The 24,939-nt window shown below is 42.0% G+C and overlaps 1 protein-coding gene across 2 annotated transcripts in view; it reads left to right on the top strand.

The window, feature by feature from the left end:
• Positions 1 to 24,939, top strand: part of LOC134533278 (UDP-glucose 4-epimerase) — a 51,294-nt gene that overhangs the window by 11,158 nt on the left and 15,197 nt on the right. For both annotated transcript variants that reach the window (XM_063370729.1, XM_063370730.1), the window contains exons 4-7: positions 1,001 to 1,114; positions 3,604 to 3,783; positions 6,592 to 6,772; positions 13,556 to 13,840. In XM_063370729.1, the coding sequence (XP_063226799.1) occupies positions 1,001 to 1,114; positions 3,604 to 3,783; positions 6,592 to 6,772; positions 13,556 to 13,840 (760 nt within the window). The remainder of the gene's footprint in view (positions 1 to 1,000; positions 1,115 to 3,603; positions 3,784 to 6,591; positions 6,773 to 13,555; positions 13,841 to 24,939) is intronic.

Genomic DNA, 24,939 nt, shown 5'->3' with positions numbered 1-24,939 from the left:
AAGCACAAATGGACCCCTAGAGTGAGGGCCATGTCAGCAATTAAAGTTACAATGTAACCACAGTGTGAAGGAACCTTAAACAAACTAAGGCTTTCACTTGTGCATTCAGGGGGGTTGTGCACGAATGTTAGCGTTATTATGAAGCATTAGACAATACAAGCCTAGTACCATTGGTATTTGATAGATTGCTGTGGCAGTGTTGGCTTAACTGAACCACAGATGGAGGATGGTTCAATGGTACATTGTCCTCAAGTTCTGCTGCTTAGATTATTGTTTTTGACAACAAATAAAAAAAAATGTAAAATTGCTAATTTTGATCTACCTGTTGATACTTTTTTACAATGAAACCTTTTCATTTATCTATCTCAGTTGTTTGATCGTTACTTGTAGATAGAAATATGAAAAGTGTAAAGATTAATTTTTTAGAATATAAAATGCTGCTGCTATTTCTTAGCATTAACATGTGCAACAAAAAGGATGTTTCTGTCACAAGTATTACTTTTTTATTCTATTAATTGTTTTAACTAACAGGTATCTAAAACTTCTTAAAATAAATCAACTTGCATATGTATTTTAAAAACACATAAGGTACTTACTTAATGGGCATTATTACAATTATTTAAATTTTTGCAGTAATTACAAATTAAATTTTGCTGAGTTATCTTTAAAATATTTACATTTCAGCTACAAAGATAACAATAACATTTTATGTTTGTATAAGATATTATAATAAGAAGGAAAAGTTAAAAAAAAAAAAAAAACACCTTTTTACTGGTTTTGAAATCATAAAAATTCTTTACTCATAGGAAAATGTATACATTTTTTATTAATGTAAATGCTGATTAAAAGATTCTTTAATAGAAAACAAACTAATTTCTTCTCTAGTTATGTGAACATATATTATGTTAATTACTATGAATGAATTTAGTTTAAATGCATGGTTTAAAATTTTAAATTATTTTTGGTGGTGTTGGGTGATATTTTTTGTCTGGTTTTACAGTACAGCTTCGACTATGTGATGCACTTTGCCGCGCTCAAGGCGGTCGGGGAGTCTGTGGAGAAGCCACTGTTGTACTACAAGAACAACGTCGGGGGATCCATCACTCTGCTGGAGGTAAACCTATCCATTTGTTTCCAGTGTAGGTGCAGCAAGTTTCAGGGTTGTTTCTTAGTTTTTTTTTTGGTCGGTACATTACTTTTCAACTATGCAGTCACCATGCCATGATGAAAACATGGAAATAACAGGTAGATGGTGTGACATTTGAAAGCTGAAATCTTCATAATGTAGTTTAGATTTTGGTTGTAGTTACTTTTCATTAAAATCATTTCATTGTCTCTGGATGTTTAAACTGGTTGCTTGCAATCCTAGGTTTAATACTTATCTCCTGTGCACCCTTATACACCTTATACATTGGGCACCTTGTTTGTTGCTCCTCGTACTGGGACAGAACAGTGCCGTTGTCTGCTAGGGGAAGCGGAGAGAGGCCTCTGGCATGTTGGGTGCTCGGGTGGAGCAAGGCCGTTACAGTGGCCGACCTGCAGTCTGAGCCCAGACAAGTGGACCCTGGCTGTCTCTGGTGACAGTGCGAGCAGAGTGACTCCCTGAGATGTGATAAGGATGTCTGGTGCCAGGGGTACAAGTAGGTGGTACGGCATAGGTAGCTGTACTGGCATGAACATGCAGAGTGGTATCTGGGGGGTGTCTCTTAACCTCTCTTATTAGTCCACTGTGGTCCTCGCCTGTGGATGTCTCCTTTGTCTTTCCTAAGGCACAGAGAAATGTGTACGTGTCATGTGGTGCCCTAGTGTGTATCCAGAGAAGGACCAGACCCACCAGTAGCGAGGTGAGTGGATGTATCTGGAGACTGTGGATGCTAGGGCCTCCGCCTGTGCTGGCGGACTCCTCGTCTCCTGTGAGCTGTTAACCGTCCTTCTTACGTCACTTCAGCGGCCACTCAGGATGACAAGTGGGAGTCAACTGTCGTGCAGATAGAAGTTTAAAAAACTCATTCTAAAATTAATCAAGGAAGTTACAAGTTAATGTAACCACATACGTATGTTATTCCAATGCTAGGCCCCAATATACATTTGTCTTCCCAGTTCTTTCATTGAAGGGTTCTGTATACAGTGCTAAACTTTAGCTCATAGGGCTGCATGATAAAAAGAAAACTACCTTTTATAATGTTCCATCTCCAAAGATAAGTTGAGTTGGCAGCATATTATTTGTCATAGAAAATAAAATGTCTGGATTTTTTAATTAAATACACTACCCTTACTACATAATCATGATGCAGTTGCTATCATGGTCATGTCGTGGTGGAATTTGCATAATTAATTCAGCACGTTATGGACTGCAGACATTTGCTGCACCACATGAATGGGCACATGTACCTGGCTCATGACTCCGTCTCTGGGTCGTGGTGTGGCCCGTGCAAGTGCTAGCTTCAATCCCCCCATACAGTTTTAAAGTTTGCCCCATCAGCCCGCTCTGAGCGGCGGGTACGCTTTCACACTGCCGAGTGATGGCTCTTACAGCTTCCCATACGCCCCGGTCCCCTATGCACGAAGCACACATGGTCGTGTGTATCTATTACAGGTCTGGTTGAGTTGTACATGAGTGCTGACAATTATGAAAGAAAACATTATGTAATTAGCTGTGAAAGATGCGAACCGCAATTTAACTTGTTTACGGACGGACCAGGACACAGCGTAGCCTGCCCTAGAAGTCAAGTTGCATTGTTCAATTTAAAATGTTCTCTAGGACTTAAATTATTAATTAAACAGTCTACCATCCTAGGTAGGCCTCGAATATGAAGAAAAAGGTTTTAAAAGATATTAACGATGGCGGATGTTAAAAGATCAGTTCTGACAAAACTGTGTAATGTGTGGCAGCATTGTACATGAAACATGATTAGGTACCCGTTACTCTGGTCTTCACATAGCGACCCTGAGAGAGTGTTGTATCGTGTAAACATGGAGCGATGTTTACAGACTGCAAGCAACAGTTCCCTGCTTAGAGCCAGCAACGCCAAGTGACAGCGAGCTCTTTGCAGATCATTGTCAGATTTGCCTTGCTGTGTTGGTGATGCGGTGGTGTGACCTTGGGTGTTGTGTGAGCTGACGGACAGCACAAAGGCCGGCTCGTGTGGTAGCCTTGAGCTGTGTGGCATCCATTGGCACACTGCTCGCTCTCATCTCAATGGCTGATGCACAAGTTCGGTGGCCGGCCTTCAGGAAACAACAGCCTTAATCTGTAGCAGGGGACTGACAGCATCCTAAGAGGTGTAGGAAGCTTATCTAAATTATTTATATTAATCTTCCTAACTGTTCAGTCTCCTGAATCTGAAGATGCAGGATGAACTTGAGGCTGATTACAAAGTCCAACAGACTCACCATTACTGAGTGTAATATAATAACCATTTTCTTATTCACTAACCAACACTGACTCTATGGCTTTGTATTGTTGTCTTTATGTACTCAGTTTTCTGAACTTGATAGAATTATTAAAACTGAATGAATTTCCTTTGGAAATATTAGGTTAATATTTATTTAAGTTTTAAAAATTATATTTCCACTTCTTTGCGGGTTGTATTCCGGCTGCAGGCTATGAAGGATCACAATGTCAAGAAGCTGATATATTCCTCATCAGCAACTGTGTACGGGACACCGCAGAAACTGCCGTTGACAGAAGATCATCCCACTGGAGTTAACTGTACAAATCCATATGGGAAATCTAAGTATTTTGTTGAAGAAATCTTGAAGGATTTGGTTACATCTGACAAGGTAGAGCTGACCAGACTTTAAACTTATTATTTTTGATATCTTTTAAAAAGCTAGTTTTTAGGTTGTGTGCTGAGTTTGTGCATTCTCTCTTCCAATTCTATTCTCCTTTTTTCCATATTACTATTGGTGGTGGTATTAGTGGTAAAATTGTTATTTTCCCACCAGGAGATCTGAGTTGAATTCTCTCCCCTCCCAAAATTGTTGTTCCTCTATGTTAACAACTTAACTTTATAATGTATGATTACATAATAATCGGGTGAAGCATATTTTTTTTTTTTTAGCTCATCTGCGCCATGTTGTTTAGATGCCTAAAACATTCATTAAATTTAGTATTTGTATCGTGGAAACAGATTAAAATGCCTGTATTTTCTTAAAGTAAATGTGTTTTGTAACTGAGATTCTAATTCATATTTGTTAACAATCATGACACGTGGTCAGACATAATTCCGCAATGTTTTGGGCAGGACAATATGGTAAAGGCAAGGTAAAAATGAGACAGTTCCGAACTCTTTGATGAAAGGTGACTGAGTAACTAAATTTCAATTTAATTTTAATAATACGCTTGCATCAGGCTTTTGCCCGGTGGTAAGGAGTTATTCCCCCTACTTTACTATTCCATTTCCTGAAGCTTGTACAGTAGGTCCTTCCCAACTCTCTCAGCCAATATCCCCCACTTAAGCCCGTTCCACTCCCACCGTGTCCTTGCCAGGAACGACTGCTTCCCTCCACTCCCTTTGGCTCTTCCACTCTTCATCTCTCCTCCCTCTGTACCCACCCCTGCCACAGTATATATATTTTTGGAAATTAATACTACACTATAGTGTGCGTGGTTGTGATTGGTTGGGTTTTTATAACTTTGCATGTCACCTCCACAAAACTCTATGCACTCTGGGTTCATCATAGTAGTAAAATTATATATTTTCATATTTTCCATTGTGGCCTATACAAAACTGATTATTACAAAACTAAAAGTTTGATTAAATTTCTTATACCTCCTGGTGAGCATAGCACAGGGAATGCCACAGTAGAAAAAAAAAAGATTGCTTGTGTCATCGGCTATTCTAAAGTCGGAAAACTGACAGGTTGGCAATCATGGAGTTTTACAAGGTACTTACACCTTCATTGATGTATAGCGCTTGAAAGATTCTGAGCAGAAGAATACTTATCGTTATCAGATTGACTGGAATGGCTTATACAAGACTATAACAATATTACATGCCAACAGCATGCAGTCTCTTATTAGCAGCTTGATTCTGTTGTATATACGCTTTTTCACTAGCTCATTCCTTTCAGACACATACTTTATAATCTACAAGTTTTTAGTAAAATTTTAGTCTCCATAATTGTAAAAAAAGCCATTTTTCTCCCACAATGTTGCTATGACTTGATTTTTTAAATCCAAATTAGTTAATTTGTTTTTTGTTGTGAAAAATGTGTGTACTTGTTTCTTTTATAAACTTCAATATGGTATTAGAATATACAGACATTTTCAAAAATTTTACTGCTGTGCATAGTGTTTGGCTGACGGTTTAGTGTGTGTAATGGAATGGCAGCACTGTTGTGGTTCAGTTTTCATTCCATAGAGGCTCGCACAAAGCATATTGCAGGTATTGATTGCTCGCTGGCTTATGTGTGCACTCTCTGTCAGAGTCTGAATGCTAGGTAATTTAAGCCAGTCCTCTTTTGAGATCTGAGAATACTTATACACTATACCACATGCCACATGATTCTGGCCTGCTGTTTTTGTGACTTTTGTTATATTGTCATCATGTGCTATTATTATGGCTTCAAATATGGTTTAAAATGAAAGGTTTTTCTATTAAATTTAAGTTTTACAACCTTAAATACGTCCAAATGGCAATTCTAAAAGACCACCTTTTATCTTAATGAGTATACAAATGCTCGTCTTTTACCACCATTTACCATGCATTGTCAAATTTTAGCAAAGGGCAACAATATTTCATATGTGAGAAATATATGTAAGCAGTGGCTAAATGTGAGTAAATATGGTACATACATGTTTTTGTTATATTATTCCAGCTATGCAATAAAACCAAAAATAAAATTTATCTTTTCTGAAGCACAACAAAATCATGGTTGAAGTTGTTTATAGGTGGATTGATTCACTTTGGGATATCAATTTTGAAATTAGTTTTAGAATAGTAGATATTTTGTTATGACAAGTTATGTATCAATGTACATAGCTATTTTGAAATCATGCAGTATGGGAAGAAATGTGACATCCAACATTTTATTAAAATAAAGTTACTGGTAATGTTTTGTAAGTAGAACAGAAATGCATTGTGTGTATTGAAAACAACAATTTTGAATGAAATCATCCTTTATAATTGCTTTTTTTTTGTTATTGCAATTTTATAGTAAATAACATTTTACATCAATAAGTTAAAGCATTTTTAATTTTTAACTTTTTTTGTGACAGTAAAATAAGTATATATTCAAGTCAAGTCACAAAAATGAACACCTAATGGGTTATGGCTACAACTAAAATATTTTAACACTGGCTTTATACTGATGATAACAAAATAAAATTTACTAAATGTCTAAGGAGAACCATTATTTTTGCAGTGTAATCAACATGATCAATATACCTACAGTATATACCTATGTATTGTCAATGCAAATTATGTTGTGGAAATAAAGCAAGCTGAAGGAAAATTATTAATGAATAAAAATGTGATGTCTATATTTGTGTAAATTTGGCCTGCATCTATGGCACAAGATGTTCAAGCAGAAGGGTAGGGTGCGTGAAGCACACAAGGTGCAGAAGCTGACGTGAGCGGTGGGCAGGAGTGGCGGGCGGTCTCGCTGCGCTACTTCAACCCGGTGGGCGCGCACGAGTCGGGGTTGATCGGCGAGGACCCGCAGGGCGTGCCCAGCAACCTCATGCCGTACATCGCGCAGGTGGCGGTGGGGCGGCGCCCCAGGCTGCAGGTGTTCGGGGACGACTACGACACTCCCGACGGCACCGGTGGGTCCCGTCCCCTGTTCATCTCCTGCTCGTAACATTTGCTTTCCCAAACTAAATATATTCTAACACTCAGGTATCTCGTCTGTGAAGTTTTAACATGTCAAATGGTTTACTTTACACTTTACCCATGTTTTTGTTTACAATCACTTCTATACCACAGATGTAGATTTTTCAATTAGAATTTGTGGAAAAAAAAAAAAAAAATACATGAGTGTGCCAGAAAACTTGTACTACACGTTTGTGCTGGCTAACACTGTGTATTCGATCTATTGAAGGTACTACATGATGTTTGCAGTTAAGTGCCTGTTGTTACCCTGGCAGTGGCAGATTTACAAATTTTCATGCTATAGGCTGTGAAGTTTTTGCCACGCTTGCCTCCACAATTTTCATGTCCTACATTTTTTTTACAATCTAACGATTTCGTTGAAATTGCATGTAAAATAATTTTTGGGTATTTTTTTTGGAGTTAATCAAAGCTCAATCGTAGAGCCTGATTAGTGATTACTGGTTGGGGGGCGGCGAACTAGCTGTTTTACTCTAGAATATTGAAGTTTGCTACACGGATTCACGGAACGTACAATGACAAGGGAGAGGGGAAAGTAATCGGCAAAATTTGCTGCAGACATCTATCTGTAAAACATCAGGAAACAGAAAACCGTCATGCAGAAATCTTTTTGATTTCTATGAGGTAGCAAAAAAAAAATTCGGTCCCCAATTTTGCTGTTCCAAAAATCTGCCGCCCTAGGCTCAAGCCTACTCAGCCTGCTGGTAAATCCGCCACTGTACCCTGGGCTTGAAAACAGAAATAATAAATCTGTCTCTTTCTTGCCATTCTAGTGTGTTTTCAGATGTGTATTCCTACAATATTTTAGTTTGCCAACTATTTCGTGAAGGCAAAAAAAAAATTGTGTTTTCTATTGCTAGGGGGGCCGATGGAAAATGGTAAATAAAAATGGTTAGTTTCGGTGAATAAAACAAATTATTTGGATGCAAAATTTTGGGGGGAAAAATGGTTTTGTTAAAAAATATATAAAAATTTTGTCATAATTTGACACGTTTATATTTATTTAATAAAAATTATTGTTTAATTAGGTCAAAATTTATCAGCAACAAGGGTTTTATGTACACCAATCCCTCACTTAGCACATAATCAGATTGTGCAATGTTAATTTTACTGCTCCAGGCTTAAATGGCACGTCTGTAAATTTCAGTTATCATGAAATCGCCACACGCAAAATAAGTTGGGTATGACGCCACAAAGTCTGTTTCAACTCGGTAAACAACAGTTCTACCGTGACATACAGTTAGCCATACGAGGGAGGAAGAGATGTACGCGCAGGTCTGACAATGCTACCGGCTGTTGTACAAACATCACCTATGGCAAGTTAAGTTGCGGCTATGGAGTGTGAAGGACCAAATGATTTTATGTCCACGCGATGCTGCTGGGCCGTACCGTTGTCACCTGGCCACAGACCGGGTTGTGATGAACTCAGTCTAGCGAGTGGCAGAGAACTCTCACAAACAGAAGCTACGACTGCTTACTCGCCTGCCGGTAACTGTACGTGCGCAAGAACCTGCAGTTGGAATCATAGTGGAATCATGGCTTCCTAGTGAGATCATAATACATACGGTACCAGTATTTAAGACAAAACTAGAAGTATTACGGCGTGCAGAATTTCATGAAGGCCACACTTATGTTGGTTGCAGTTTAGTTTTGAGCAAGTCAACTGTGTACACAGTCGTACAAAATAAGGACTATCAAACGTTTATATAAGTCTGATGCTGTTGGTTTTACTAGCTGGAATATATATATTTGATATTAGATACCAGAACAGAAATGAACAGATGATTCATATGGAAAAGGTTCTTAAATGAATGGTGCAAAATAAAAAATTCACTAGCCTGACAGGTTTGATGTGAACCTAGTGGTGATAACACGAATAAGCACTTTAATTTTTGAAAAATTTAAATGTAAATATCTGGACAGTTTTATCGGTTTCACTGCCAGTAAATGATGGTTTGGAAAGTTCACAGAATGGTACGCCTCGTGAGTTGGTCACCCCCAGGCGGGCAAGTCAACCAGCAAACTGACGATAACTATCTCCTATTATGCAGTGTCGTATTTGTCATACAAAGTATTCAATGGTAGGCTTATAAAGATAATGGTGTGACATATTTATTGTTGAGTGTTATTCTACACATTTATATTACGTAAAGAATATTTCCCCACACATTTTGGAACACATTAAATAAATTAATCATGCTATTTATGGGGACCATTTTTTCATAATTCACGAATTCAGATAACACGAACATTTTTAGGTATGCATTAGTCGTGCTAAGTGAAGGATGGGTTTACAACTATGACACCTTACAATTAAATTTAGCATCCTGAGTTTGCATTGCTACAGATTAAAACTCTCAAGATTATATACATTTATAAAACACGTCAGAAACTGATCTGAAACACATATACTTATGTTGGTGAAAATTAGTAACTAAAGTTAATTTCAACCACTATCTCAGAAAATCAGTTTTTATTTACCTGCTGTAAACTATTTCCCCCAAAATACATTGCTAGCATTATCTCCATGATTTCTGCTCCCAAAGATAAGAGTTTGTGACTCGTTTTATCGCTGTAAGTTGAGAAGGCACATTCACGGTCAATATTGGACACTGGCATTTGACTGCTCTGTTGGAGAATTCTGGAAAGTCAATCTTCAATGACAGCAAAACTCATAGCATGTCAACTTCCCAATGTCAGACTTCAGAACTGCTTGTTTTGTTGCTTTGTAGCCCTCCAAAAACTGTTGAAATGTCAGACCTCAAAGTAAAAGCATAGCTTAGACTCCTTCCTGTAAGTTAACTGCATCAATTTCTGTACCTGTTGAAATTATTTTCCAGCATCTCCTCCCAACAATGATGACAGTTTTAGAAAAGATTTCTGGCCATTCACAGCAAGTTTTGCCTCTTTTGCAGCTTTTAGAAACGAAGCAGAATTCAAAAATTTTGCTGTCTCTCCAACAAAATTCCTGTCACTTACAAGCTTGAACCCTGTCTTTAAATCGGGTAGTTTTGCACACAATTTGTAGCGTAAGGATATGACAACCTGTCCAGACATTCCAACAAATGAACGGTTTTTTGCAATACTCTACCACAAATTTTGCCTCGTATTGCAAAACTAAAACCTCATTGTTACTCAATTTTCTGAAGTACTTTGTAACATCACCACTATCAAAATCTTGGTGTCTAAAAATTTCAACAAGATGAACAAAGTACTCATCAAGGTAGGGCACTGAAGTGAACCACAGTTCCAATGGGTGAGAATAGGTGCTGGAAACAGCTTTGGTTCAACAGATGATTTTTTGAGGAAATCCGCATACTCTTTCAGCCATTTTCTTATGGCTGGATGGTTAAGTTTTTGAAGTGGTGTGTTCCCTTTTACGAAAGTGGGGACTGTGTTCTTAGTTAGTTTAATTTTTTCGTCCATAGTTTTCTTGCTAAGAGAGATGTGTTCTTCTAAGTAACTTGATGCTTAGTTCCAGAACCCAATGCTTAGCACCTATCTTTGTTTACCTTATGCTATGCTTGAAATTTACAATGTTTTTCACGTGTGTCTTTTCTTTTCCAATGTAAAAGCACATACCAAACTTGCACATCATAATGCCTTTTTCTTTATTGAACACGTAAAATCCTTCGTCTTCATTCTCTTTAGCTCTTTCAAAAACACAACTGTCAACATTTTATACACTTATTAACACACCACAAAACATTAATGAAAAACTATTATAGAATGCCAGAGAGGGACACATTGCACCCATTTGTAAATGTTGAAAAACATGTCTAAATAAACTCGTAGAACTTTTTGGTACACTAATTCAATGTTTGATATTTTTTAACTACCAATGCAATCTGCAATTTGTTCATGAGTGGCTGAAGTTTTGATGTTTGTCGCTTCTCTTTACTCTATGGGTGCTGCAGAAAAACAAAATAGCCAAGATGGCATCCTGCATACAACCACTTTGTATGGTAAACATTTTGTGCATGTTTCAGAATGATCCAACCTATTTTTTTTTTCGCAGAAAAAAGTTATTTTCATTTAAATATAGCGATTCCATCGTATTTCGTGAAAATTTTCATTTGCTTCATTTGTAGGTAGGAATTCCAAAATTACACATTTTCAAGGAAATAGAAATAGGCATTACACCTCTAAATGTCGTCATGAATAGTGAGACAATTTAACAGAAATATGTGGCAGTGTGTCTTTATAAACAAATAAAATATAAGCTGCAAGCACGACAAAGTTGAAAAGTTGTTGGCTTGGTTAAGCTAATTAAATTTGTTTACACAACTTGATGAGTCAATTGGTAAAATTTCAAACACTGAGAAGTGTTAAATTGATATTCATGCTTATAATGTGTTCCTGCATATAATGTTTTTTTTTCCTTTGTAACACCTTGAAAAAGATTATAACATTATAACAGGATTCTACTGTATTAGATTTACCTTACATATACAGCAGTGAGCATTCAGTTCTCTTCTAACTATCCTGTCCGTGGATTCACCAGGAAAATATTGTTGAGTCGACTTGTACTCATAGGTGTGAGTGGGGGGTAGTCGACAATTCCTCTCCTGTGATCTACTACTCCCGTAGGGTGAATATAGAGGTAGAAAGCAGATGAGTCTGTGCAGTACCAAATTTTGGTGGCCATCATCTTCTGTCCCTGCTAAATATCTCTTGAAATAGGTAGCTGTTGACTAATCAGTATTAAGGATTTGTGTCAAAGAAGGAAATGGTGGAAAAATAAATTAATTTTTATTTTTTAATTAATATCTAGGCATTAGCATCATCTTGGTCTCCTAGTCTCACTACCACCTATTACTAGAACTTTAGTCGCACCTAGGCTTGCATTTTAGTGAAGCTAGGAGAAAGAAAAACTTGTTGATGGTTTGGTTAATATGTTTTGGACACTCACCAATTTTTTTGCCAATGGCAATGTGTGTGAAAAAGCAGATATCCTATCCAACATTTCTGTCATAATTTAATTCAATAAAATGTTGATACCTTTCTAAATGCTATTTTATATGGTTGTGATTGTGCGTGCAAATAGAAAGGTAACAAGCTGGAAGACTTTTAAATCATAATGATGGACTCTGCCATCACAATAATGCTGAACATTATGTCATTTAAAAAAATCTTTAGGTTTAGGTTTAATTTTTATATAACTAACTTGTCAAGGGGTTTTATCTTGGTGCTTTTTATAGTAGGTCTATGTTGTCATCTTGAACATTATTTTACTACAATTTCAGTAGATTTTTTTGATTCTGTTTGTTTAATGTTGATCCATACCTCGTACAATAAAACTTTCTCTTTACTGTTTTCTTTATTTGAGTTAAAAGGAATTTGCATCATGGGACATGTTGTGATGTCCATTTTACTGATATTATTCTTGCAAGTTTCTAATGCAGAGTAATTGGCTGCATGTATTTTGCAAATTATTCGTATGCACCTGTTTATTTAAATTTATTATACGGAAAAGTCAGCTTTACGGAACTTTGAAATTTGGTAAATTTATTACCTATTTTACCTTAGGAAGTAACTCTTTTTCTTTTAAATTGTATTTAAATATGCCAATAATATCTTTTTGGTTGTGGCATGATTCTTAAAGAAGTTTGTTTGTTTAGGGTTTTTTTGTAGAAAAAATATTTTGGCAGCCAGAGCTATAACTTATGGACATAGTAATTTATCAAAAGAAATCTGAGGTATCACTTTAAATTATTAAATTTTTTTACATAAATTTTAACTTTTTGAAATAATTTAAGTCTTTTATAACTGCACACTTCTAGCACAATATAGCAAATAAATATTATTCAAAGTTTTTGTCTTTCTGAAAGATTAAGAATGTTAAAACCTATGAAAATGATAGTTTCTGTTTGAAGTTATTAAAATAATAAAATATTGGATTTTCAAAGTTTATTAATAAACACATTTGTTTGAAAATCTTTTTTCTTTAAATGAAAAAATTAAACAAGTGGATACTTATGATACAGGTCTTGTCAGGAGAGTTTTCGTTGTAGCTATTAGATGGTACACTGCTCAATCTATGGGTAACAATCCAACATGATTCTTATTGCAAGACATGACGTCATCTAGGTGGCAGACAAGAGTATCACCGGTATTTGAACAAAGTAACAGAGAGAGTAAAGTAACACTTCTGCCCTCTGGGCAGATGACAACCGGTAATGGAATTCTGGGGTTTAAAGTTGCAAGATGCAACCAAGACAAACCAAACAATGTTTCAAGTAAATCATACATTATTAAATATTTATGTTACAAAAATAAGTAATAAATATAATTAAATAAACATAAATACTCTAAAATTTGTTAGATTTTAATTTCCCATGTTATCGCCTGTTAGGACACTGGTTGCTGTCTTCTTTTTGTTGGCTTGGCATGTGACTGCCAGAACCAAGACAGTATATCTCAAGGGCTTTGGTTGTGCTAATTCCCGATATTTCTTTCATTGGATGATGTCTGGGCTTAAACAACAGTATGCCTATCAACCTAGCAAACCTTTAATATATGTTTTACACAACAGTTGTTGAATGTGAAAGCAATGTTAGATGCAGTGATGTATTTTGCTATCACAGTTTTTAATCTGTTTGTTTTAAAACAAGAAATGTAGAAGCAGTTTTGAAAGTTTGAACTCGAGTATAACGCCGTGCCTTACCAAGAGCTGTGCAGCGACAGGGAAGCGCTGACGTGCGCGTGTGTGCGTGCAGGAGTGAGGGACTACATCCACATACAAGACCTGGCGGTGGGCCACCTCGCCGCGGCCAGGAAGCTGCTCGACCCGTGCTTCCAAGGCTTCCGCGCGTACAACCTGGGCACGGGCAGCGGCCTGTCCGTACTGCAGCTGGTGCAGGCGTTCGAGAAGGCGTCGGGCCGCCAGGTGCCGTACGAGGTGGTGGGGCGGCGCCCGGGAGACATCGCCTACTGCTACTCCAGCGCCTCGCTGGCCAAGAGGGAGCTGGGCTGGCAGGCCCAGAAGGGCGTCGACGAGATGTGTGAGTTCCTCCGCCGAAACTATCAGCGATAGCTGTAGTCCCGTAGAACAGACTGGACGAGAAGGATGCAGAGTGAACCGTCCTTCCCCCCTCCCATCCACACCCCTCTGTGGATGAAGTGAATTTGAAGAACCTTTTTTGATATAGCATTCATTCAGAAAGAAGTTTTTTAATGGACTGAACTGAATCGATTGACTGCTGTTTGTATTTCCTTGATTATGATTACATTGACTGCCAGAGTCATCGTCCTGGTAACTAAAACATAGAAAAGAGTTTGAATTGGTGAACTGTAACAACTCACAAAGTTTTGCCAACATGAAAATGTTTTACATGATACTAATTCACTCGCATACTACCAACGTGGGTGATGCAATTCTGGGGTAGCATGGTAGGTTGAAAAGAGAAATAATTGTTTTAAATAAACTAGGTTTTCTTTGTACAGTAAAAAACTATGACTGTGTACTTTGATGCCTGGTGAGGGGTGTCTCACGTCTGGCTTGGTGAGGGAAGACCAGTTGTGATGAGCCCGTCCACCGTCTCCACCACTGCACAACTGGTAGCAGGCGATGCATCTGCTGCAGCTAGCTCCTTGGCCCTCGGCCGGGCATGTTGGCCCACGCAGGGCGGGAGCCTGGTGTTGGCTTAGGGGAGCTGTGGTTGGTGGTGTCTTTGGCAGGTCTCGTACTCTCTCTCCATGTTACAGAAACATGAAACATTTAATACTGCCAAAGGCTTAGTTTTTGAACTCCCTAGTGACTTAGCAACCTAGGTAACCTCTTGTTGCCTGGTTGACAACCATCCTGCTGTGGGAACCTCTCTCTAGTTGATCCCCACTGCCTGCCATGGTACTCTGGCTGCCTGCCTCCCATCTCTCCTTTCTAAAGTGTCCAGTAGAGTAGTGACTTCTTCAGCACTTTTGCCCTCATTTCAAAAATACAATTTTTCACATGTCTGTTAAAGTCATGTACTACATGTCAAATTAAACATTCGTCAGTTATAGTATTGCTAAGATATTTAGCTTGTACATAAGTCTCCAGACATAATTGGCCATAGGGCCATCTTTGTCTCTGTGTTTACCAGAAAACAAATTTTGGAAAAATCAAAACAATTTAAAAACATAAATTCCCCAGCATTGGTCCAAAAAAGCTTGTTTATCATCCGCAAAACTTTTCCAATCACTCTCCTTCAGCATTCCGTATTGCAATGCAGCCCCTACAACTTTGTCACAAACAGTTCTTGCTGTTCATCTAAACCCTTCAAATTCTCACACCCTTTATTACACTACGTGATAAATTTGATAGGTGTAGCCTCCCTATCATCACCAAAGAATTTTGGTACAGTCTTTTCAAATGCTTTTACCTCGTCTATTGTCAACACTGAACTTTTAACATTACCACTTGCGTCAAACCTAATTGTACTCAATTTTTCCTTTCTTTCTTAAAGCATTGTCTGCCCACTTCGTCCCAAAATTTTTCAAAATAGTGGCTGTTATTTACATTCTCTGCCAATACCTTTTCAGCATTCAGTTCCAAATTTTTTTGTGTTTCTAGAATTTTTTGTTTTTTTACGTATATACTTTTAGCATTTTTATTAACCTTAACATAAAGTTTATGAATTTCAATTTTAATTGTTTTAAAGTTAAGTCTGTAAGTCTGCTTGGTCTGTATTCCTGCAAATTTGAAATTTTCTATTTATGTTTCTGAAAATTCTATTTTGTGAAAGTAAGGTTTTCCTTCCAAATACCAATTTTTTTTACATGTTTCAAACTCTGCCTGGACCCCTATTATTTGTGTGTTTCTCAAGGGGTTTTCTTCTGTATGCATATGGATACCTGTTCCTGGAGATTCCTTTTGAAATCATCTACCCTAGACCAATCCTTTTGAAATTTTACTATTACTTTTTTTATAACCTGAGATATTTCCTGTTGATTTGGAACTTTTTTTGTGTTAGGTTGTCTTCCAGGATTTGCATATTTCATTCCAACTTTTGGGTTAGGTTGTTTTTCCCTTGTTCCATTTTTTCATTATTTTATGTTATTTGGTTTATTAACTCCTGCCTTAATAATTCTTGTGCATTATGATCCCAAATTTGTGTGTTTTCATTCATTATTTGTGTCATTTTCTGAATCATTACCATTAACTTCTTAAGTGTCATTTGATTAAACCTCCCTCTATAACCTCAACTTTGATTACTGCCAGTAGGATGTTTTATCTATCCTGAAAACTCTTAAACACATGGAAATATATTGTTTTCATATTTTCAGTATTTACGTATCGTTGATATTTCAAATTTTCTGGAATTTCAGGAAATCCTATAATACCTCTCCCTTGTAAACTATTGGAACTCATTTCAATGCAAAAATTTACCGAAAATTTTATTATAATTACATGTATTAAACAGCAATAAGTTTTTATTAACATTAAAGTAGCTAAAACATGGTGATCAATTTTCTAAATCTATATACTGTATATATAAAAATGGATTTGTTATATAAATGAGATTGATAAACTCAGACACCATTTGACCGATCATCATGAAAGTTGTCACATCAAAGTGTTTTTTTATGGAGAAGGTTTTTATGCTATCCATTTTTTTGTATCCCTCCACTAGATGGCGCTGCAGCACATCAACTTTTATACCATCAACTGATTGCCATGGGTAGATTCATTTTTATAACAGTGAATGTGTGTCATTTCTCTATGTGGGTATTTGGGTTTGACCTATCTGGCAGTGGCGCTGGAGAGCAGGTAACCGGGCCTAAAAACGGGCTGTAAACTGCACGACAAGGTTTCCCCTTTAGCCTTGCAGTCGGTGAGGAGATTCAGGCAACCCCGAGGTCTCCTCTGCCCGCTCTAAGGTTTCCACACACCGCTAGGAAGGTGATTGTCGTCTGAGGTGTCGGAACTGTTGCCGGTTCTAGTATCCGAGACATGAGCCATCAAGCCCGCGGAAAGGGTGTGTGATGCGATTATATAGCCTCTCCACATCAAGTGGCAACCCTCTGCCTCCACGTTGGCACCACTGTTGGGGGAGGATCGTGGTGACTATGTTGGGAGGGTTCCCCAACCTCTGGTCATAGCACCTCTCTAACTAAAGAGGGCGCTGCCGGGTCTAACTCTGCCTCAGAGCATCCTCAATTGCATGTATGAGACCGGAAATGGTGAAAGGGCTCAATCTGCGGGCAACAGCAGATGCGATAGAAACCTTTCCGGGGGGTTCGACGGCCGAGCCTCAGTGCATCGGTCCCAAAGGGCCCCATAGTGAATGGATCAGGCCCCATGGTAAAGGAGTTCGACTGGGTATGGTGGTTACGGTGTCGGGCGACCGGGCCTAAAAACGGACTGTAAACTGCACGGCGAGGTTTCCCCTTTAGCCTTGTAGTCGGTGGAGGTACTGAGGCAACCCCCAGGTGCCTCCAGCCTGGGCACTGTGGTTGCCATTTTCCAGCTGGGGTTGACGGCGGTCGTCGCCGGACGAGTGCAGTCACATCCGGGCCTTAATCGGCTGTAAACCCGTCGGGCCGAGGTACGGCGGGTCGGAGGGTTTTCCGAGGCGACGAGGACACCTCGTGGCTGCACTCTGAAGCGTGATGGTCTGGTCAAACTACCGGCGAACAGTCTGCCGACGAGACCAAAAGTTGGTCGTAGTACGGGGAGAATCCACCATGTTTGAATGGTGCCCCGCTGAGGTTTCCTCTAAGGCCCAGGATTCTTGTTGGGAAGGACTCGTACTTGGGAGTGTTGCCTCGAGTGCTTTAGGGGCAGGTATTAGGGTTCCCTAGCCCACTGATATGCCGGCGTGTTGAGCGGCGAGAACTGCTCCGGTTACCAGCTTGGACAGCTGGAAGAGGTTGGGTAGGCCTCCACCGGACCGCGGGTTCGCTGGGTGATTGAGGGGTCCCAGTGTGAGAGCGGGAGACTGGGGTAGGCACCAGAAGTGATGACTCCAGAGGGCTTTGGGAGCATCCAACTTGCTGGTGAGCTAAGTGGAGTAGGGGGCCGGAGGTGGTGCATAAACTGAGATGGGTAGCCTCAGTCCCTTTGCATAGCCAAAAGCTCTAACGCTCTTCCCGGTTGCGTATGCGGCGTATCCGCATCCACGCTCGTGGGGGCCCCAGGGCGGTAGGGCTTAATGGCTAAGAGCGCTGGGTATCAAAGAAAAGGGGGGAAACCCTTATTCGTGACTTATGTCCGCTACACGCTCATACACTTAGTAAGGTATGGCAACTTCCTATCCTTCTTGGTGAGACCCGTCCACTTAGTGAAGCTCGTGGCGGCTAGCGAACTAACGGCGCTAATAAAAGTTTAGTTCTGAACTTTGTTATTAGATGTCGTTGCCTTGAATTTTTAAACGTGCTATCGTTTGATGCATCCATATGTCCTGCCATGGGGTTTTCTAGTATCTAAATACGTATTTTCTTTTCGGATGGATTTTATGTTTTCTCTTTCTCTAAAATTTTACATTGCGTGTGTTTTGGATTAAGCTAATTTTGTGATTTATCCATCCAGATAATCGATAATTTAATCATTGATTAAATAACAGTAATTGTTTTTGCGCTATCCATTTTGCTTTAGCTTGCCACTAGCTAGAGCTGCAGAACAACTTTTTTGAAATTACATCATCAAATACACTGCAATTGTGTACAATTTTTAAATTGTAGTGATTGTTACTGTGATTAGTAATTGGTGAGTAAGTCTTAAAATGACGACCATTACCATTCGAAGTGCTGGATATCAATTTGATTAACCATTATCCTTTTGTTTGTATGAAAATGACATTTGTGTCACACACAACTACACTATCTTTGAACGTCTCATCTGTAAATTGTAGAAGCAGCGCTCAGATTTAGAAGAAAATTACCGTCTACATCTAATTTTGGAAAAAGTCCCCTTCACCTTGTGTTCAGCCCGGGTAACGCCTATACTGCAGCTAGGTTAGTATAAAGGAAGTCCTTATTTAACTTGCTGTTTGCTGCGATCAATCCCTCGTCCTGCGAAGCGATCTTCCACGAAGGTCAGCATTGTTATATGATGTTCATTTCTTCGAAGTCCCGCGATGTTCACATACTAGTAACTGAATACACTGGATCTCGTCAATCTCAGCAACACTGCTCTTTGATGCGTGACACATAGAAATCTCATAGACACGTGAAGTCCACTCAAACATATAGCTTCCTCACTTAACTAGGCAGTAAAAGGCACTTTTTTTTTTTTGTACTTTGACAGTTTATTTTCTTAGGGCATGTTGAAATTCATGTCTACACCACTTTGGCCGCTAAATGTAACAATCCAGATCTCCGGATAGCTCATAATTGGTCTAGATGCACACTTCAAGAGATTGGGATTGAATATTGAAATACAGTAAACTCTCGATTATCCGGGCCTGGATTATCCGGTTTTCGGGTTATCCGTGCTTGATTTTTTTATGAAGTTGTAAAAAAAATGACGGGTGTAGCTACGCCGCGACTGCGCAGGCTTTTTTTTTTTTTTTTTTTTTTTTTTTTACTGCTGACCCTTCAGACCCTCGTTCCCCGCCACCTTCACCCGTCAATTTGTCACACTTTAAACCAAAAAGGAATGCCTTGACTGCTGCTTCCGGCTCAACCCCCCCCCCCCCCCTTTTCATTTTCTTTTCAAGCGTTCTTTTCAAAGCGCCCCGCCACGCTAAAAAAAAAGTCCCTCTACCTCTTTTACCTTCCCACACTCTTGACGGCTGGAAGAGGCATTTTTCATGCAGTTATTTACATCAGTTCTCCCAGGCACATTTGTTTTTGTAATCATGTCTGGTAAAAGGACACGTAAAGTGCTGACAATAGCAGAGAAGTTAGAAGTTGTGGACAGGTTAAGAAAAGGAGAAACTTCCGCGAAATTAGTACAGGAATATGAAATTGTAATCCAAACCGTGCGAGACATTAATAAAAGTGAAGAAAAACTTTTTCAGTTTGCTAGTAGATCAGACAGTGTGGCAGGGCCTTCTAAATGTAAAAGCATGAAAACATCTACCCATGCACACGCACGCAACGAGGTCTCACACACGCACAAATGGAACAAGGCTCTTGTACACACGTACACACACGGGGGGTGGTTTACGAATTTCCCCTGTACCGGCCGAAGCAGCCAGTAACACAATGGGAGGGGGAGGGCTTCTTGAAAACGCCGAGCGAGAGAGAGACAGAGAGAGAAAGGGAGTATGTTGTTCAGCCACCAGACACCCCTTCCTCACCCAAAAACCCCCACCCAACAACAGCCATCATTCTTTCTGGACAGCTAGGTGCGAGTCATGGTCCACAGCCCCCGCGCCAGCATAGCCACGGCCCTCTCTCGCTTTGCAGCCTTTGTTTACTGCATGAACCTTTTTTTCCTTCTAACTAACGGTATTTTTCCTTGTTTGAAGATGCCATTTAAATCACTCTTTCTTACGAAAGAGCCAACAAGGAAGCACTCGTAATAACCAGATTAGTTTAGGATTATTATTTACGTAGTCAAACTGACGGTGCATTTCAAAACTCTCGTAACTTCGAAGGTCTCGTAGTATCCCATACTCGTAGTTATAACTGTAAAGTGCATCTTAATTTTAATAGGCGGAATTAACAAGAAACAATATCTTGCCGCGCGAGGTAGAAAAATAAAATGCAATAGCTGGAAGGGGGAAAAAAAGGTGTATAATATTGTGCTGTAGTTCAGACACTTATTTTGTAGTGACCCTGGATAATAGGTCGTTAAAAGGGTGGAGGGAGATGCTGAGTTGGGACTGCCACCGCTCTCCCTCCTGTAGCAATAAAGCGGACAGGAGAAGGATGGTGGCAACACAGTGCCAGTATTGTTTACGGTCCAATAAGCTGGGACACGGTATACAAAGCCTTTGCTTGTACTCATAGAATTCTACTGAAGAGACACTCTTTTGCCAGTAAATACACCATTTTTAAGTGGTGAAACGGATTATCCGGGTTTTCTTATGGGCACTCAATTATCCGGGCATCGGAAGGTCCCAATTAACACGGATAATCGAGAGTTTACTGTACATATTAAAACATTGAAACTTATTTCAGGGGAAAAAAATGTTGCTCTTGAAAATTCATTATGGAAATAAAGTCTCTCGGACAACCTTTACTGTTAAACATTAATGTTCTTTATTAATCCTTCACAAATATTCAGGAATCACCATGGCCGCCATCTTCCGACCATGAAAACAAGCACGTGACAAAAAAATTGTGGTGTGGCTGTGTCACAGCCGTGTGTTGTACGTGAATACGTGTCGATATAGAAGCAATTATTTCATCAACCACTTGCATAATTTCGACCGCCCCAGCTGTAGATGTACCGGCACCATCGTTAATCCGCTCGGCCGCATTCATCCTTTTACATTCCCGGCACTGCTTCACTCGGTCTTATTGTGTTTTATTGGTATCATTCGATTGCTTTTGGGGAGCCCTTTCCAACCGTATACGATCTATGTATTTGGATTAGACTTTTTGATTCTTATAGGCCGACATTATACATATATTTTTGATTATATATATTTTTTTATTTTAACACCATGAGGGCTACTCGGCTGTGGATCCCGACAGTTTCTGATGGAACTGGGCGCCACCACGTGTAAGGGCACGTGGACCCCGGCTAAACCTCTCTCTCAGGGTGTGACGTGACCCGAGCGAGGCGAGTTACCAGCCCTATTTCTGTTGCTTGGAGTATTGACTGACCCTGCCTAGCCCGATCTTAAGGCGCCGGGTACGCCTCACACCTAGCTATAGTAAGGAAGTACCACGTGGTCAGTAAAGAATACTCACAGTACTAGATTTTATGCCATTTATTCCTTCCGCCCGATCTCACATACATGATTACGTTACACTGTTAAAATGCCGAGGCACGGACCAGATTAGATGAAGTTAGCTCACTCTCGTGGCTACACACAAAGTCTCTACGTAGGAAGATTAGTGAAAGTCTCTAAGCGAGAAATACGATTAGTTAAACAGCCCGCCGGTTGAGAGACGCCCCGGGGATAAAATGAAAAGGTTTTTGGAGATTACTTTACATGCCAGAATTACTCGATCAAAGTTTAGCAAGAGATGAAGTCCCCGGGTTGCAGACGCGTGCGCTCCCGACCGGTGGTGATGACGGACTGACTCGAGCGCAGCGTCGCTCGCGCTAATATCGTGCGCCAGCGATTGCGCCACGCCCGGGCAGGGTTACTCAGCGGCCTCGTGCCTCGACGGTGGAAGAACACAGCAGAAAGTTCTTATACACTAAGGTGGCTCTTTCGAGACCTTTCTAGCCTTGTCCAAGTCTGTGCCTGTTCGGGTTTGCCCGGGCAGCGTCCCTAACTCCGAACAACAGCGACACAAGTGACACTGATGACACACCCAGCACTGGGACTAGAGAATAAGAATTATAAAGGAGTGTATATAAAATAAATTCAGAAAAGGGGCGTCGCGCTGACTCGAAATGCCTCCTTGCAGTCTGGCACGCAGTTTTAACACACACTTCCACACACGCCCATGTCCGTCGGTGGTGGACAAAAAAGGGGGGGGGGGGGACGAAAAGAGAGGAAGGGAACGACGTCTGGCCAGGCTCAAGGGGGCGGAGCCCTGGTTGACGTCAATTGCCCCCCTCCGAAACAGCCTGGCATGGCGACGCTTCCCTCCGCTTGCACCGGCTTTGGTCACCCTCATTCCGTGCGCCGTCACCCCCTCCCCTGACTGGCGGGGGGCGTGGCCGGAGATTGTACCGTGGTGCGGGTGTGGGCACTTCCGTCGCGGCGTCCGCCGACCCGCCCGCTTCTCTCTCGTCATCAGTCGGCTCTTCCACCCTCACGCTGAACGTGGAGTCCGCTAGAGAATAGTGGAGGGGCCATAGCGGTTCTTCCGGTGATCCGGGTCTACTCTCTGCCTCATCCGGTTCCCATATGAGTGGTTGCGGCCCAGCTTGGCCTCCTAACCCTCCGCCCATGTCATTGAGGAACCCCCTAAATGGAGAGACCTCGCCTTCTAGTCCTCTAACATCTGTCGCGGCCGGGTCCCCGCCGCCACAACAGGTGCCTCCAGCCTTGCCTCTACTTCCGGGAAACCTCTAAACCCGCCCCCTTCAGTGTCCGTCGGGGTTGACGTAATCGGCCATGCGGCTTTTCCGCTCTCCGTCTCGCCTGTTTCCTCTACCCCCTCCACCCCCTCTCGAAGCGCCGCCACTCCGCTCGCCGTCTCTTTCCCCTCCTCTGCCTCCTCTGGCCGCGCCACCCCTCCGCTCGCCGTCTCTTCCCCCTCTTCCGCCTCCTCTGGCCGTACCTCCCCTCCGTCCTTCGGCCCCTCCGTCCCTTCAGCACCCTCTGCAGCCAATGGCTGCGCCGCTACCCCGCTCTCCGTCTTCCCCGTCTTATCAGTCTCTTCCGCCTCATGCGCTATTCTGATATCATCCCTATGGTATTTGGCGGCCCGCTCTGAGGGCAGTTTGATGGTGACCATTGTAGGGCCCGCCCTTATGACAGGTACGGGGCCTATCCATTTGGGCGCTAGCCCGGCACAGTAGTTCCGGTGCCCGGCGGAAAGCGGGTGCAGCCTTGCATACACCATTTGCCCTGGGTTCAGGACGGGGGGTGGGTGTGGGGTTTCCGGCGTGCGTTGCGTCTGATATGCTGTCTGGTGCCGCCGCGCCGCGTCACGCGCCTCTGACAGCCGCTCCAGCCTGCGCTCGTGCGTTTCTACTTCCTGCCCCGCCTCCCGCTGCTGCCTCACGTGATATTCCCCGGGGAGGGGAAGGTTCCGCCCCATCACCATGTTGGCGGGTGTCTCTCCCGTTGCCGCGTTCACATGCCGCCGGAGGCAGTAAAGTATCTGGGGAATGTGGGTATCCCATTGCGAGTGGTCGTCAGCGAGACGGAGGCGTAGCTGCGCCTTGATCTCTTGGTTTCTCCGTTCTGTCGAGTTGGCGCGGGGGTGGTATACGGGGGTGGTGTGTAAAATCACCCTCCACTTCTTCCCCAGCTGGGTCCACGTCCGACCAGTGAACTGTGTGGCATTGTCGGTTAGAATCACCCTAGGGTAGCCCCACCTAGGAAAAAATTCCGTCTCTAGGACTCGCGCGATGGTGCCGGCGCGGGCATTGGAGAGCGGGTACGCCTCTACCCAGCGGGTAAAGCAGTCGGTGACTACTAGAAGGAACTTTTTCCCCTTGGCTGAGGGCGGGTAGGGCCCCATCAGGTCCAGTGCGACCGTGTGAAACGGCTCCGTCAGCTGCCTCGGTACTTGCTGGGCTGTCCCGTCTGACCGGCGCGTCTTACGGCGCTGACAATGCCGACTATGCGCAGGCTGTCTCTCACAAACTTCGCCACCCCGGGCCAGTGGAACAGTCCTCGGACGTCACGAAGTGTCTGGTCCGCCCCTGGGTGTCCGGCTAGCCGGTTGACATGCATCATATCAAAGATTTCCCTCCGCGTGGGTCCCGGTGCGAACGTCCGCCATGGATCCTCTGTCCCTTTCGGGCGTGCCAGCAGCTGTCCGTCAACCACTCGGTATCCCTCGCAGTTAGCCTCTCCGCATCGTCGTACGAGCTCCTGCGTCTCCGCGTCCGTCAGCTTCACCGCCCGTACGTATGCGTCAAGGTCATCCAGTTCGGCGCCCGGTGGCAGTGTCGGCGTGGTGTCGGGGATAACCGCGCAAACGGCCGCATATGGCGTGGGTGTTTGAGCCTGGTTAGTCTGGCGGGCGCTAGTGGGCGGCAACAGCTCCTCCCAATCTGCGTCATCTCGGGCGATGGCAGTGCTGTCCGGGTCGCGTGACAGCTCGTCCGCTAGCTCATTCTGTCTCCCGGGCACATGCTCTACCTCAAAGTCTAGCGACTGCAGCAACATGGCCCACCGCGTCAGCTTGGATCGTCTGCCCTGCATCGTAGCCAACCACTTCAAACACTGGCTGTCCGTGCGCAACGTAAACTTCTGTCCTTCCAAGTGCGGCCGATAGCGTCTAAGGGCCCAGACTACCCCCAGACATTCCCTCTCGTTGACGCTGTATCGCCTCTCCACGTCACCGAACTTTGCGCTGTAGTATTCTATGACTCGTGGCGCCCCTTCTTCATCGAGTTGTAAAAGTATTGCCCCTATCCCTTCCTCAC

The sequence above is a fragment of the Bacillus rossius genome, chromosome 6, assembly GCF_032445375.1.
Source record: "Bacillus rossius redtenbacheri isolate Brsri chromosome 6, Brsri_v3, whole genome shotgun sequence".
Lineage (NCBI taxonomy): Eukaryota > Metazoa > Arthropoda > Insecta > Phasmatodea > Bacillidae > Bacillus > Bacillus rossius.
Note: the sequence above shows the minus strand (reverse complement) of the source record. Positions and strands in the feature narration are given on the sequence as shown.